The sequence below is a fragment of the Malus sylvestris genome, chromosome 12 (genome assembly GCF_916048215.2).
Source record: "Malus sylvestris chromosome 12, drMalSylv7.2, whole genome shotgun sequence".
NCBI lineage: Eukaryota > Viridiplantae > Streptophyta > Magnoliopsida > Rosales > Rosaceae > Malus > Malus sylvestris.
The window spans coordinates 6,476,178-6,493,218 of record NC_062271.1 but is presented as its reverse complement, the minus strand read 5'-3'; the positions used below and the strand labels follow the sequence as shown (position 1 = coordinate 6,493,218).

Here is a 17,041-nt window from a genome sequence, read left to right as displayed (position 1 = left end):
TGAGAAACATTGTGGCCGTGAGTTGCATCATCATGATGGTTTGCTTTGGTGCTTGTTTCGCTACTGTTTATACAGTTGGCGACGATGAAGGGTAAATTTCTAGTGACGCAGTTGATTATAATGAGTGGGTTTCGTTAAAAGAATTTCATGTCGTTGACGAATTTATATTAAATTACAAACACGAAGACGACTTTGTGACGTTGGTAATTGAAGAAGTAGATTATAATCATTGTATTTCACCATCACTTGCCCTATCCGATTACGGTGGCTTAACCACCTTAACTTTTAGTGAACCAGGCACCTACTATGTTATTTGCGCTGAACCTGGAAGCCGGGCAAAAGATTAAAATCAAGATCGATGCCGCTGAAATAGAAAACTCAATCTCAAGTCCAAGACCCTCTCCTTGTCCATCATCACCATCCGGTTCTCCTTTTGACGCAATGTCACCAAGCTCAACTCAAAGCATGGCTCCAATTCTTGATCTTTTGATGGTTGGGTCGGCTGCTACCGGTCTTCTTGTTTTAGCGTTTGTGGTTTCATATTTTATCTACCGTCGTCGTTTACATGGATCTTAAATGCAGAACGAGAAAATTCCCCAGGTCATTTGATTAAGAATGTAAAAGTAGTGAATCGGTTTGTACTAGCTTATAGTAGAATTTATTTTATTCGGATTGATTATATGTGAATTTTGTATTATGTTCAATTCATTTTAGTTATATATATATATATATATATATATATATATGTGTGTGTGTGTGTGTGTGTGTATGCCAAGATTATTCAAATTACACACACACACATATATATATGAGTTTTTATCACAAATGTTCCTTGAAATTGACTTTCACATCAAGATGGTCATTGGAATTAAAAATCAATCAATGTAGTCCCTGAAAATAGGTGTCGCAAATCAATGTAGTTCTGTCACAATTCTATTAAAAATTTTGTTAAATGCTGATGTGGCACATAAATGAGTCCCATAAGTCTTTTTTTCTTACAAATGGTCTTTGAAATTGATCAATGACATCAAAATGGTCTTTGAAATTGACCAGCAACATCAAAATGGTCCCTGAAAACTGATTAATGTAGTCCATCAAGTAAGTGTCTCAAATCAATATAGTCATTCCATCACAATTCTGTCAAAAATTACGTTATGTGTTGATGTGACACATAAATGGGTCACACAAGTCTAATTAAATTAAAAAAAATTACAAATAGGCTTAATAATTTAATAGTTAATAAAAAATCAGTCAACCTAAAAAACCCAGTCCTGCTATCACATCCGATCCCAGTTCACATTTCTACACCTCCTTCACTCTCTATTCTCTAAAAAAAAAAAAAAAAAAAAAAAAAAAAAAACTCAATACACCAATCTTTACACACTTCAACACCCTTCACCAAATTGAACGTGGATCAAGATCACCTTTGGTGACGGCTTGGCTGATTAGCAACGACTGATGGGACATCACTATTAACATTTAGGCGATCAACATCCTCACAACCTTAATCTTGGAGAGCTTGTTCGGTGCTTCCCTGGAGGTCTAGTGATGCAAAGAATGATGAGGTATGCCTTGAGATAATGAGGTTATAACCGAGGTGCGTCCATTGTTGGTTGAAAACTATTTCCACACCCCTCTTAGGTCTTGGTTAAGCATTGTGCCTTTGAGAATTTATGGAAGTGAGCTCTCTTCAGAGTAGGCTCTACTATAAGAAAAAAATTCCATTGTGCAAAAGGTATTTAGACAACTTTTTTAATTAATTATTAAAACCCACATCAGCACATAACAATTTTTTTTTACAAAATTATGGCAGAATGATCATATTGATTTGTGACACCTATTTTCCAAGACTACATTGATTGATTTTCAATTTCATGAACCATATTGATGGTGTGGGTTAATTTCAAGGATCATTTGTGATAAAAACTCGTAAATCTTGTGGGGCCCATTTATGTGCAACATCAGCACTTAACGGAATTTTAAACAAAATTGTGACAGAAGGACCACATTGATTTGCAACGCCTATTTTCAGGGACTACATTGATTGATTTTTAATTTTAGGGACCATCTTCATGGTCAATGTCAATTTCAGGAACTATTTGTGATAAAAACCCTATATATATGGGAATTGTTATTAGCACTCCAAAAATCTCATTTGTCACTCAAAACTTTCTATAATTAGAAAGAAAAATACACTTGTAATGAGTAGCGAATGAGATTTTTGAAGTGTTGATAACAGTTCCTTATTATTTATTCGATTTTTACAATGAGATTGGACATGCATACACAACATTAAAACAAACTGCAACAAAACAAACAACTAGAGCAAGCTTTGGAGTCAAATCTAAATCTTTGCATTTGTTGTACCGGACTATCTCGGACTGGACTAGCTTCATGGACTAAGCTGGACTGGCTTAGACTAGACTAAGCTGGACTGACTTAGTGAAGCGTTTGATGCAATGCCGGATTAAGAAGCAGGATTCTAATATTATATTATTAAATCTATATATACAATATTTTATCATTAATTTAATCTAATCTACTAACTTTTTTATTATTATTTTATCATTTGGCTAGAATCATCTTCTTCCTTGATTCATTTTTATCTCCGCCCATTGACTCCCTCCCCTCTCCCTTTTTATGCCTTTTCTCCCTCTTTTTCTCAGTACTACTGTCTTCCCCCCAAAAAACCCCAACCCCTCCCTCTCAAGCTTTAATTACCAATTTAATGGCAGCCATGTGTGCTTTCCTGTTCATCTTCCTCTCTCTCTTCCCTTTGCCTCTTTTCCCGTCCAACTTCACTTGTTATTCCATGGGTGAGGATTGAAGTTGTAGATGGCACGGGTGGGTGGGGCTGGGTATGGGCATGGGCAGGGATTGGAGTTGCAAACGACAAGGGGTGCAATTTGGTCGGGTCGCCAAGAATATCACCGTAGTTATCTCGGATTTGAAACGAGGGAATGGTCTTGGTGTGGTGATGTGATCTTGTTGGAAAGAAGATGCAACGTAGACGAAGCAAGGTCTTCGCAGAGGGAGGACGCCAAGCGGCGCAAAGAAAACGAAGCAAGTCTTAGCAGTCCCGTGGTTTTCGGGGAGCTTCGCTAAGACGACTTAGCGAGGGAGATAGTCCATACGAGTCCAAGCTAGTCTCATTTAAGTTAGTCCCCAAGCTTACCAATCATGGGACAATAATCCTAGCCAGTCCAATCCCACTTAAAAAGGTGAAACAAACGCCAACCAAAAGGTGGTTGTGGCCAAAGGAATTCCCGACATGGTGGTGTCAACAACCATGGACGAAGTCGAGGCATAGGCCGAGGACAACGTAAAGAAGATTCCATTATTCGGGTCCTAACAATAGGTTCTAATGTACAAGACCTTGTAGCACTTACCAATGAGGCTCTATCGATTAGTATTACACAGAAGAAACTTCATCTCAAAAGTAATGAGAAATGCATTTGGTCTAGGAAAAAGTTGACATGAAAAATGGAGTTAATGATACAACTGCTAAACTTTCATCTTTAAGATAGTTCCTCATTTGCGAATTTATAATTGTCATCCATGATACTGGTTTAGACAGTTCCTCATTTGCGAATTTATAATTGTCATCCATGATACTGGTTTAGACTACAGACTCCTACCTGCCATTTCATCTTTCATTGGCGTCTAGGCCATTCAACGACCAATGTAGACTTCGGGCAGAAGTTCGTGGTATGCCAAAAGTTGGGAAGAAGTAACAAAATGCTTCTAAGTTCTAGATTTAAATCATGTGATCGTTCAAGTATGAAATAATTTTGCTTCTTATCAATCAGAGGCAAGTGTTCAGTTGGCTAACTTGGCTCCTCGACAAATTACTTAATCAAACATAAGATGATAAACATAATACCGCCTATACGTTGCTTAAGCTTGAATGTTTGAGTCTTTGGCATATCATGTTTACCTTCTCAGTACAGAGAGTATAATATCATCACCATTGCCTTTACTTCAAAGGGAATGTGGATAACAATTTCATTTGGGCACCCCAACCAATATATTCCGAAAATGGGAACCAGAAAGGAGAAGCATATAGAACTTCAATTTTGAAAATGTTGCTTTTTGCTGTTTGTCAACATCAGAATGTGTACAAGTGTGTGTGCGCGAGCGTGTTTGTGAATTAAGTACACTTCATCAAGGACGATAAAGCATGCCGGAAGAAAACAAAGAATTGCCTAATAAGCAACCTGCAATTTTTTTTCTGCGTTAAGCAAAAAGGACAACAACATATATTCACATAGAGATGACTGTTATCAAGCTTCAAGGGAACGTCATCCATGATTAACGGGAACATATAATTACAGACTTAAGAAAATCAAAATAAAACCTGATTTTCCTTTGTTCAGTATTTGAGTATCCTCAGCTATCAATTGCGACAAGTGCCAACATTGAACATCTGTTAACATGTTCATAAGAAGTCAAAGTACGATGTTATTCATTTGCTGTTAGAGAGTTCATGGAAAACCATTACAAGGGTCGCATCTCTGGTTCACATGTTCAAGGAACGTGCAACAAATCCATTCAAGACTTGTAATCCATCACAAAGGATGTAACTTTATTCAAGACTTCGGGTCTAAGGTCTATCTCCAGCTATAAGTTTTCATTTTTCGTTATTTTGAGCAGCTTATGTTCACATTCATCACATACATACGCCCATTTTATTTTCCTTTTCAGGCAAAAAAGGAATATATGCAGAAAAATGAAGGCATTTCATCCAATTTCAAAAAATGAAGTTGGTCAGAGATATTCTTTTTACAGCTAACAGAAATCATGTCTCTGGCCAGTTACGGAAGCAAAAAGCGTGGGAAGCGTGGAACAAAGAAGCAACTTTTTCATTGAAATCACATCATCATCTAATTGTTAAAGTATAAGTCTATAGCTGATTAGAAATAAGTTGTGATGTTAATATGTGTATGCACTTATGTTAAATACTAAGTGAGAGGGTATATAGATATAAAGGCCATGAGTGCCATGTGTGATGATCTTAGCTATTAGCTAAATGAGTGGCTGAGATCTATTTTATTTGTATTGATCCAGCTCAGTTTTGTAAAAGCTTTATATCTCTCCTTGCACATTGTGTGCGAGTAAGAGAGAGGCAATTAATGAAAACAAAGTAATTCCTCTGTGACTTTGCAGAAGAAGAAACAACCACGTTCCTTCTCTCCCTGTTTTTCTTCCAAAACAATTCATCTTCTTTTCTTCCTTAAAATTAACTCTATCAAACACTAACATGGCCTCAGAGCCAGTTTCGATCAACTGAACCTGGGCGTGAAGCTGTGAAGTCACTGAGCTAAGTTAAAGCTCAGTGAAGGTCGCCGGAGTTCCATTAGGAGAGAAATCAACAATCGAACCAAGATGTCTGGATCTGGAAGCTTGGAGGTGAGAACTCCAATTTTCTCTGGTGAGAACTACGAGTTCTGGAGGATTAAGATGGTAACGATCTTCAAATCGCTTGGGTTATGGAATCTGGTGGACAAAGGGATTACAACCCTTGACTCGAAGAAGAAGAAGGAAGCTGAAGGGTCATCGGACGATGCAGTCGATGAAGAAATGACTGTTGTGTTCATGAAGGATGCGAAAGCTCTAGGAATCATTCAAAATGCAGTATCTAATCAGATTTTCCCTCGGATTACTAATGCTGATTCAGCTAAGATGGCATGGGATCTTTTGTTTAGCGAATACCATGGTGGTGATCAGGTTAAATCTGTAAAACTTCAGAATCTTAGACGGGAATTTGAGTATGCAAGAATGCGAGGTGATAAGTCCCTATCTAGTTATCTTACAAGACTGAACGAACTAATTAATCAGATGAGAACATTTGGTGAATCTCTTTCTAATGAGAGACTTGTGCAGAAGGTCCTAATTAGTCTGAGTAAACCGTATGATTCTATTTACTTGGTTATAGAAAACACAAAGTGTCTAAAGACTGTAGAATTGTAGGAAGTAGTTGCAATCTTAAAGAGTCAAGAACAACGATTCGATTTACATAATGTTGATACCACTGAGAAGGCATTTGCATCATTCTTAGTGAGTCCAAAAGGGCAAAATAAGAGTGAGGCTAAATCTAGTCCATCGAAATTTAAGAAGAATTGAAGTTCTAAAGAGAAGAAATGGGATTCAAAGCCTCAGTTTCAACAGAAACCTTTCAATAGTTCTGCATCAAATTCATACCAGTCACAGTCAATGGGTCAGGAGGGTACCAAACCACAGTGTAGAGTATGCTCTAAGTTCCATTTTGGTGAGTGTAGATATAAAGGGAAGCCCAAATGCTATAATTGTGATAAGTTTGGTTACTGGGCTAGATAATGCACTGCAGGAAAGATGGTGCAAAAGGCAAATTCTATAAATCAGGTGCAAGTGACAGGAATTTTGTTCTATGCTAATTGTGCAATTTCAGAGACAAATATCAATGGTAACTGGTACATAAACAGTGGGTGTAGCAATCATATAACAGGGAATGCTGATCTTCTTGTTGATATAAGGACAAATGTTGCTGGAAAGGTACAAATGCCCATTGGTGCATTAGTAAATGTTGTTGGAATGGGTTCTTTGGAAATTGACACTAACAAAGGGAAGAAGTACATTAGGGAGGTCATGCACTTGTCAGGATTGAAAGAAAATTTGCTTAGTGTGGGACAAATAGATGAGCATGGATGCTATCTCTTGTTTGGAGGAGGCATGTGTAGTATATTTGATGGACCCTCACTTGATAATCTTGTCATCAAAGTTAAGAAGAAGGAAAATATATGTTATCCTCTTTCTCTGTGGAAAAACAGTCAACTTGTTCTGTGGATTTGGCACAAAAGATTAGGACATCTAAATCTCAGAAGCCTTAAACAACTCAGAGAGAATGAAATGGTGCATGGTCTTTCACATCTTGAAAATATTGATGGTGTATGTGATGGATGCCAGTTTGGGAAACAACATCGTGATTGGTTTCCAAAAGAGAAAGCTTGGAGAGCAAGTAGTCCTCTGGAGCTTGTGCACACTGATTTGTGTGGTCCTATGCAAAATGAATCAATTGCTGGGAATAAGTACTTCATGCTTCTAGTTGATGATTGTACAAGAATGTCATGGGTTTATTTCCTAAGATAGAAATTTGAGGCTCTAACTTGTTTCAAAAAGTTTAGAGCAATGGTAGAATTACAGAGTGGTTTCAAAGTAAAGTGCTGAAGAAGTGACAAAGGAGGTGAGTTTGTATCAAATGAATTCAACCAATTCTTAGAGACTGAAGGAATACAAAGACAAATGTCTATGGCTTATACTCCACAACAAAATGGAGTAGTGGAGAGAAAGAATAAAACAGTTGTAGAAATGGCCAAAGCAATGCTTCATGATAAAAGCTTGCCATACTTTATGTGGGCAGAGGCAGTACGCACAGCAGTATATATTCTAAACAGATCACCTACAAGAGAACTTGATAATTTAACACCATTTGAGGTCTACAGTGGTAGAAAACCAGGAATTGGTCATCTAAAAGTGTTTGGATCAATCTGTTATGTGCATATACCATCTGAGATAAGACAGAAGCTAGATGCTAATAGTGTCAAATGTGTGTTTGTTAGATATGCTAAATGTGAGAAGGGATACAGAGTGTTTGATCCATGTACTAAGAAGTTAATCTTGTCAAGAGATGTGTTGTTTGATGAAACTATGACCTGGAATTGGAAGGAAAATTCAGAGAATCCTGCTGCTGTAACTTACATTCAGAATTCACATGAATTGAGTGAGTTTGAAGGTAGTGCCTCAAGTTCCTCTATTCCTTCTCATACTGAAGAACAAGAAAGCAGCACTCATGAATCTGTAAAGATCTCTCAGCCTTATGATCATACTCCAGTGAAATGGAGAAGCATAAATGACATTATGGCACAGTGCAACCTTTGTATTGTGGAACCTGAGAAATGTGAAGAAGCTGCACAAGACAAGGCTTGGGTAAAAGCAATGGAAGAAGAATTGTCAATGATTGAGAAGAATAAAACTTGGGAGCTTGTAGATAGACCAAGTGATAAACATGTCATTGGAGTGAAATGGGTGTTCAAAACCAAGTTGAATCTGGATGGCTCAGTACAAAAGAACAAGGCAAGACTGGTTGCCAAAGGGTATGTGCAGAAACCAGGAATCAATTACAATGAAACTTTTGCCCCGGTTGCTAGATTGGACACAATCAGAACCTTGATTGCTCTTGCCGCACAAAGAAGCTGGAAGTTATATCAACTAGATGTTAAATCTGCATTTTTGAATGGAAAATTGCAGGAAGAAGTATATGTTGAACAACCTGAGGGATTTGTAATTGATGGAAATGAGGACAAAGTCTACAGACTGCATAAGGCTCTTTATGGGTTAAAGCAGGCACCTAGAGCTTGGTATGGGGAAATTGACAACTACTTCACTAAGTGTGGATTTACAAAAAGTTTGAGTGAAGCAACTCTTTATACTAAGACAATGGGAGATGAGGATATCTTAATTGTTTCTATCTATGTTGATGACATAGTACATACTGGAAGCAATCAGGAAATGTTGAATGAGTTCAAAGAAGACATAAAGGTGAAATATGAAATGACAGACCTCAGGCTCCTCCACCATTTTCTAGGAATGGGAGTGATACAATCTGACACAAGTATTTTCATTCATCAAAGGAAGTATGCTTCTTCTTTGTTGGATAAATTTGGCTTATAGGAGTGCAAATCTGTTTCCATACCCCTAGTTGCTACTGAAAAGTTAAGCAAAGATGATGGAAGTGGTGCAGCAAATGAAGAGCAATATAGAAAGATTGTGGGGAGTTTGTTGTATCTTACTGCTACAAGGGCGGATGTGATGTATGTAGCTAGTTTACTAGCTAGATATATGCATTGTCCTACAAATAAGCATTATGGAACAGCCAAGAGAGTGCTCAGATATGTCAAAGGGACACTGGATTATGGTTTGAAGTATGAGAAAGGCAGGAAGGCAGTTTTGGTTGGATTTTGTGATAGTGATTAGGGAGGATCAATTGAAGACAGCAAAAGCACCTCAGGCTATACTTTTTCCTTTGGAAGTGGAGTGTTCTCATGGGCTTCTGTGAAGCAAAGCTGTGTTGCTCTTTCCACTGCAGAAGCAGAGTACATTAGTGCCTCTTAAGCCATAGCTCAGGCTATTTGGCTCATATTTGTCTTGGAGGATTTTGGAGAGCTACAAACAGAAGCAACTCCTCTGTAGTGTGACAATACATCTGCAATTTCAATCACTAAGAATCCAGTGTTCCATCAGCGGACAAAAACATCGATAGGAGGTACCATTTCATCAAAGATGCTCTGTAGCAAGGAATAGTCGATTTGATCTATTGTCCTACCAAAGAGCAAGTAGCAGACATCTTTACCAAAGCTTTACCAAAAGAAAGGTTTAACTATCTCAGAGACAAGCTAGGAGTCATATCAGCCTTAGACTTAAAGGGGAGTGTTGAAGTATAAGTCTATAGCTGATTAGAAATAAGTTGTGATGTTAATATGTGTATGCACTTATGTTAAATACTAAGTGAGAGGGTATATAGATATAAAGGCCATGAGTGCCATGTGTGATGATCTTAGCTATTAGCTATTAGCTAAATGAATGGCTGAGATCTATTTTATTTGTATTGATCCAACTTAGTTTTGTAAAAGCTTTATATCTCTCCTTGCACATTGTGTGCAAGTAAGAGAGAGACAATTAATGAAAACAAAGTAATTCCTCTGTGACTTTGCAAAAGAAGAAACAACCACGTTCCTTCTCTCCCTGTTGTTCTTCCAAAACAATTCATCTTCTCTTCTTCCTTAGAATTAACTCTGTCAAACACTAACACAAATCCATAAACATTGGAAGCATGTACTGGACGAGTAGTCCACCTCAAAAGCTCTCTGTCCTGTGAGCTTGCTTGGCCATTATTAGGTTGTGGAGCGATATTTCCATGGGATGATCTCTTTTATCTGTTATAACCTTGAGCTCCCTCTTGATCTTGTTTAACTCCCTCCTGATTCAGTTTATGTTGAGTATCTCCTCTGGAGAGTTGGAACCATGTTTTCTCGCTAGCATCTGGCACTCGGTCAAAACATTGTTGAGGTAGTAAAGTTTGTTCCTGATGGATGATTCTACAGGCTAGGATGAGCTGAAAATTTCTTCATGCAAAGTCTTTATTTCTTGAAATTGATTGTACCTGGGAATCTTGGAGATACTTTTGTCATTCCCGTCAAGTCCATTCCGGAACTTATCCATTAGATATTGTTCTATTTATTGAGCCATTGGAATAGCCTCTGCAACTCTCTTTTATTTACTCAAAATTGTAACCATAACTGGCAAGAGAAGAAAAAAATTGGGAACTTGTACAAGGGTTTGGTTTTTTTTCTTTAGATGCATATGTAGTTTGAAAGCACAATTTATGAAACCAAAGAAGAAAGATAGACAAATACCTGATGGGATGGGGTGGATTCAAAACTGAAAGCCCGGCACACCCACAAGCTGTGGTGACTGCAGTTGGCTCCTAGAATGGCTGAGAGGTGAAGAGAGACTGCAGTTGGCTCCTAAGTTGGGAACTTGTACATCCGGGTTCCGGTTTCCGGTTCACATGAATAGACCATCTAAAGAGTTCTTAACAAAAGAATACGGCATGGTATTTCAAAAGTCGCTGCCTAAGCTTCTGCAGCTCTATTTGGATTATCAAAGCAGGTGCCATTATGTCCTCCGTGCATGTACATAGTATGTATGATCAACATAATCATTATTGCTAGCAGTATGTCATCTGTTAGCATATCAGGAGAATGACTATTGCATAATGATTCAAGATATATGTTTCAAGTTTTAACCATTCCATCATGCAAACATCAGTACTCTAGCGTTGGAACCGTAATTACAGTGTTAGTATTGTGAGCTAAAAAATGGCATCCGTAGCCCTTGAACTCACCTGATTTTCCCTTGTTGAGTATTTGGGTATCCTAATTTATCAACCGCGAGACGAGCCAACACCAAACAAATCTGTTCACATATTCATAAGAAGTAATAGGTGTTAAATTTTCTGTTAGAGAGGACAAAATTATACCTTGAAATGCATTACAAGGGCAATATCTTTAGTTCACTTTCAACGAATGTTTAAAGACTTGTAATGCACCACAAAGGCCATATCCCTATTTAAGACTTCAGGGCTAGAGGTCTTTCTCCGGCTGTAAGTCTTCAGCAGCTCGGCGATGGTTGTTTTTACGCCTACTCCCAATATGTTGGAATCCAGGACTTTTTCGGGTCATCTAGACTCGATATTGCTTCAATCATTTAATCCTCCGATTGATTTATAGTTTCTTTGGCCTTAAGACTGTATTATCTTCTTAATTGTACCATAAGATTATACATATCAGCACCCAAGATGCAAAATGACGAAATGTAAAGGAATCGCGGCAGTTAACACCAGTATCGCAATGCTATGCTAGCCTTTCAACTTAAGCAGTCATCGATACAAGAATAATATAACATATATTTATGCATTCAACTCTTTAGCTGAACATTTTCGGTACGGGCCTTACTGCCATAAACATCCACCATCTCCTCCGTCACAGCATCCCTATTCCTACAATGTTCTTCCACTATTTTCCTACCGTGGACGATTTAGATATCTAGGGTTTGGTGGTATTGAGTTAAATATTCATAGGGTTTCAGACAAACAAAGTTACTTGGTGTACAAGAATTAATACAAAAAGACAAGGATTATAAACCTGATTCCAACTATAGAAAAGGAAACAAAAAAAGGAAAGGAATTGGAGCCGAGGGTCCACCAGGTTGGCCGCATTTACCTAGATAGGGGAAGATATGGGAAGGAGGCCGTGGCGTTCGGTTATTACCCAGAAAACTGGAATCCAACAGTAAAAAGGAATTCAATATTTCCTAGTATATATTTACTTCTATTATTTTATTTATTTTTATATTAATTTTCCTTAGCGGTGTTGGAATTTGGAAGCCTTTTCTAATATGGATTTGGAAATCCATTTCCCTTTCGGTTAGGGACACTGTTTCTAAAACACGCTATATATAGACATGGTGAGGCATTCCTAACATTCACTCAAAATTTCATACCCTTTTTTGCTCTCAACTTTCCTCTCTCACTCCCAAGTCCAAATTCGTGTTTTAATTACCCTTTTTCTATTTGTCTACTACTTGCTTATTTTCTGTTTAGTCATGGCTCTGAGAAACATTGTTGCCATGAGTTGCATCGTCGTGATGGTTTGCTTCGGTGCTTGTTCCGCTACTGTTTATACGGTTGGCGGCGATGAAGGATGGACTTCTAGTGGCGCGGTCGATTATAATGAGTGGGCTTCGTCAAAATTATTTCATGTTGGCGATGAATTCATATTTAATTACAAACATGAAGACGATTTTGTGACGTTAGTAACTGAAGAAGTAGACTATGACCATTGCACTTCACCATCACTTGCCCTATCTGATTACCGTGGCTTGACCACCTTAACTTTTAATAAACCAGGCACCTACTATGTTATTTGCGGTGAACCGGGTCACTGTGAAGCCGGGCAAAAGATTAAAATCAAGATCAATGCTGCTGAACTAGAAAACCCAATCTCAAGTCCAAGGCCCTCTCCTCATCCTTCATCACCATCCGGTTCTCCTTTTGAAGCCATGCCACCAAGCTCAACCCAGAGGATGGCTCCAATTCTTGATCTTTTGATGATTGGGTCGGCTGTTACCGGTCTTGTTGTTTTAGGGTTTGTGGTTTCATATTTCTTCTACCGTCGTCGTTTACATGGATCTCAAATGCAGAAGGACAAAATTCCTCAGGTCGTTTGATTAAGAATATAAAAGTAGTGAATTAATTTGTACTAGCTAATAGTTGAATTTATTATATTCGGATTGTTTATAAATGAATTTGTATTATGTTTAATTAATTTTAGTTACATGCATGCCAAGATTATTCAGATTACATGTGTGTATGTGTATATATTTATTTGATTTTTACGATGAGATCAGACATACAGAACAATAAAACAAACTGCAACAAAACAAACAACTAGAGCAAGCTTTGGAGTCGCATCTAAATCTTTAAAAAGCAAAAGGTGGTTGTGCCCAAAGGAGTTCCCGACATGGGGGTGTCAACAACCATGGACGAAGTCGAGGCCGAGGACGAGGTAAAGAAGATTCCATGATTCGGGTCCCAGCCATGGGTTCCAATGTACAAGATCTTGGTGCACTTACCAATGGGGTCCTATCGATTAGTATTACACCGAAGAAACTCCATCTCAAAAGTAAAGAGAAATGCATTTGGTCTAGGAAACAATTGGCATGAAAAATGGAGTGATACGACACTGCTAAACTTCCATCCTCATCTGAGAATTTATAATTGTCATCCATGATACTGGTTTAGACTACTGACTCCTACCTGAAGGCCAATTCATCTTTCATTGGTCTCTAGGCCGTTCAACGACCAACGTAGACTTCGGGCAGAAGTCCGTGGTATGCCAAAAGTTGGGAAGAAGTAACAAAATGCTTCTAAGTTCTAGATTTAAATCATGTGTATGCGAAGTAATTTTGCTTCATATCAATCAGAGGCACGTGTTCAGTTGGCTAACTTGGCTTGTTGACAAACGACTTGACTTAAAGATAACATAATAAACATACAATTCGGACTACACTATTCGTTGCTTAAGGTTGAAGTTTTGAGTCTTGGCATACCATGTTTTCCTCCTCTGTACAGACTCAGAGTATAATATTATCACCATTGCCTTAACTTCGAAGGGATTGTGGATAACAATTCCATTTTGGCATCTCAACCAATATAATCCAGAAATAGGAACCAGAGAGGAGAAGCATAGAACCCTTCTACTTTGAAAATGTTGCTTTTCGTTGTTTGCCAGCATATCAGAATGTGTACAAGTGTGTGCGAGCACGTGTTTGAGAATATGAGCACAATTTATCAAGGACCATAAAGCATGCCGGAAGAAAACAAACAATTGTCTAAGCAACCTGCAATTTTTACTCTGCGATAAGTAAAAGGGGCAACAACATATATTCACATAGCTATGACAATGTTATCAAGCTACAAGGGAACGATATCCATGACTTAACGGGAACATATAATAAATAGACTTAATAAAATTAAAATAAAATCTGTTAACCCTTAAACTCACCTGATTTTCCTTTGTTCAGTATTTGAGTATCCTCAGCTATCAATTGCGACAAGTGTCAACATTGAACATCTGCTAAAAAAGGAATATACGCAAAAAACCAAAAGCATTTCATCTAATTTCAAAAAATGAAGTTGGTCAGAGATATTCTTTTTACAGCTAACATAAAGCATGTCTCTGGCCAGTAACAGAAGCAAAAAGCATGGAACAAACAAACATTGTTATCGGAATCTCACAATCAAAATCATCCGCTAGCAAAGAAGGAACTCAGAAAAACATATAACGAAGGCAGTATAAGGAATGATATGTGAACCAACAAGGAGGTGAGCAAAGAAGGTGTGCGGCCATCACAACAGCAGAACCGAACTCATTGGCACTCAACACCAGCTTCAGCAGCTCGGTGAGGCTTATTTTTCCGCCTACTCCCATTTTGTCGGAATCCAACAGACTTTTTCGGGTCATCGAGAGTTGATTTTGTTTCAATCATTTTATCCTCTTTGACTGATTTTACAGTTTCTTTGACCTGAGCTGACCTCTTCCTTTTCCTTCCATTCTCTATGGCAGATTGGCCTTTCATGTCTTTGCTCGAAACATGACTTTTTGCATCCTCGCCATCTTCTGTCTTCAGAGCCTCTTCTCCTTCTACAATATCGTCCTTCAATGTCTTTTGTGGCCTTCCTCTTCTCCTGCTTGGTAGAATCCTTTCCTCTTCACCACTTCCAGTATCCTCACGAGCAGCAATAACATTTTGTTTCTTTGCTTTTCCTCTCCCTCTACCCATAGCAAAAAAACCTTGTGATGAAATTTCCAAACTAAAGGAATTTCTGCAAATGCAAGCCGATGATTTTAGAAGCAAAAACTACACTGTGGCTGAATGAACTCCACCTATCAACCTGCAAAGTTTGTCTGACAGAAAGCAAATATAAGCTATCCACAAGCAGAAGACGACTGAAGCAAATCCGCCAATGATAAAGTTAATAATGAACCAGTTTAGATATAAAAAAAAAAAAAAAAAACTGAGTCAAAACTGACACCTTTAAGGGACAGGACATTTCCCAAACCTTTACTAACATCAAAAGGAACTACAAACAAAATCAGAAACTTCAAGTCGGCCATGTAAATCAGCGACCGCTTAATTCCTAGCACTCTCTTTGGTTTCTCTTGAATTCAATTAAGAAGAAAGGAAAAAAGCAGGATCAAATCCTTGATCTCGATAATTTCAAATATCCAAAACCAAAAATGTATCTCGATCCTGCCAACAGGTTCCAACATCGAGCGACTGTACTGACTCAGTTTAATCATCTTCGTATAGACAAATCGAAAGGGAAATAAACGGAAACACTAGGAAACGGTAGTTATGTATCACAAAACAGCTAAACCCGTTGTGAAATTCAACCCGAACAACTTATTTACTAGTAACTGCAGATCAACAAGAAAGACCAATCCTTTTTGGATCAAAAACCAATGGCAAAGCAAACATTCTGGCTTCAATCTTAAGTTTAACAATCCAAATCCTAATCCCAACTTTGGCTGCAGAAAAAAATATGCAAGAAAGGATCCGTAGATTTGAACCTTAGGACTTATGCTTTCAGTTTCAGATTATGATGAACTAATTCCACCCATCTTCAAAATTTTCACTTTCAAAATTTTCAGGTCTCAAACTATTAGAAATCCACGATATCAAAAGCAATTTTTTTTTTTCTCTACCATTTATTTTCACATAACAACGCAAAAGTATTCATATGAGAAAAAAAAAATTAAAAAAAAAAATATATATATATATATACACATACATATATATGTGCAACATGGAGAAGAGAGAAGACGGAAGAGCTTACCCGAAAGAAAATATCCACTTTCTGCATCTCATTCACAAAAATCCATTTCTCAGAATCTGATTATTACACCAATCAAGAAACTAACAAAAACCCATCAACCAAAACAGGCTTGTTTTTTGTATGAATGGTTTTCCAACAGTGATGAAGCAGAAATATCCAATTAAAATCGAAAACTTTGATCCGAAGAAACAAGTAAAGAATACCCAGATCAGAAAACGATGTGATCAGAGAGAAAGGTTAGCAGAAATATTGGATGCTGAAGGGATTAATCAAAAGCAGTAAGATTTTGAGAGCTTTTAAAGGGAGGAAGGAGGCAGAGGGAAAGAAGTTGAACAGAGAAAGGGAAGAAGAGAAACTGGTGAGAAAGTAGCGAGTGCTTTTTTGTCGTGCTCTTCCTAGTCCAAGTGTCATTAAATATTCAACAGGTTTTATGTATCTGGTACTGACGCTTACTGCTTAGGTCACGGTCGAATCCAGTTGGCTATCACTTTGCACTTTTTTCCCATTTCTTAAGCAAATTTATATTTTTTAATACAAGTGATATTGACGAGAAACAGTTAATGTTGAAAAATCAACACGCATGCCATGTTGTACAGGCAGGAAACCGCAGGTAAAGACAATATCGATGTGTTTAGTAGTAGCGCAAATTTCGAATGTAATAATCAAAATTTTCTGATGTGAGTTAATTTATTTCTAAGTATTAGATTAATTGACGCTAAATCTTTTTTTCTCTGTTTATTTGTTCCAATCTAATATTAGAGACACTATGACACACCCCGATCCAGATGATCCAGGTGTGCTGGCCGTCACGTGAGCGTGACGTAACCATAAGTGCGACACAGAAGCGAAACAACAACATACATAAGCAGGAATTCAAACCAAACTCTAACAGAACAACCTACTAAAATATCCGGACTAGTTATAAAGCAAACAAGTGAATTCAGAGCATAGGTTTAAGTGCAGTCAAGTAGGACTAAAATAAAAATACATCACCCTCAGGTGAGTCCTACATGACAAGAGTCTGTCAGAATGCCGGAAAAAGACCTC

The 17,041-nt window shown here is 37.8% G+C and overlaps 2 protein-coding genes across 2 annotated transcripts; one reads left to right on the top strand and one right to left on the bottom strand.

The window, feature by feature from the left end:
* Positions 1 to 12,198: 12,198 nt before the first annotated feature.
* On the top strand, positions 12,199 to 12,822 carry LOC126592104 (blue copper protein-like). The gene has a single exon (XM_050257864.1). It carries the CDS (start codon positions 12,199 to 12,201, stop codon positions 12,820 to 12,822), a length of 624 nt encoding a protein of 207 aa, XP_050113821.1.
* Positions 12,823 to 14,245: 1,423 nt separating this feature from the next.
* LOC126591836 (uncharacterized) lies at positions 14,246 to 16,391 on the bottom strand. Its single transcript, XM_050257552.1, has 2 exons — positions 15,995 to 16,391; positions 14,246 to 15,062 (listed from the first exon to the last, which is right to left on the bottom strand). Exon 2 carries the CDS (start codon positions 14,935 to 14,937, stop codon positions 14,524 to 14,526), a length of 414 nt encoding a protein of 137 aa, XP_050113509.1. The 5' UTR covers positions 14,938 to 15,062; positions 15,995 to 16,391; the 3' UTR covers positions 14,246 to 14,523.
* Between the last annotated feature and the right edge of the window lie 650 nt (positions 16,392 to 17,041).

What these genes read in the sequence shown, in the direction of transcription:
- LOC126591836 (XM_050257552.1), bottom strand. Translation starts at nt 14,937, where the DNA reads ATGGGTAGAGGGAGAGGAAAAGCAAAGAAACAAAATGTTATTGCTGCT.
- LOC126592104 (XM_050257864.1), top strand. Translation starts at nt 12,199, where the DNA reads ATGGCTCTGAGAAACATTGTTGCCATGAGTTGCATCGTCGTGATGGTT.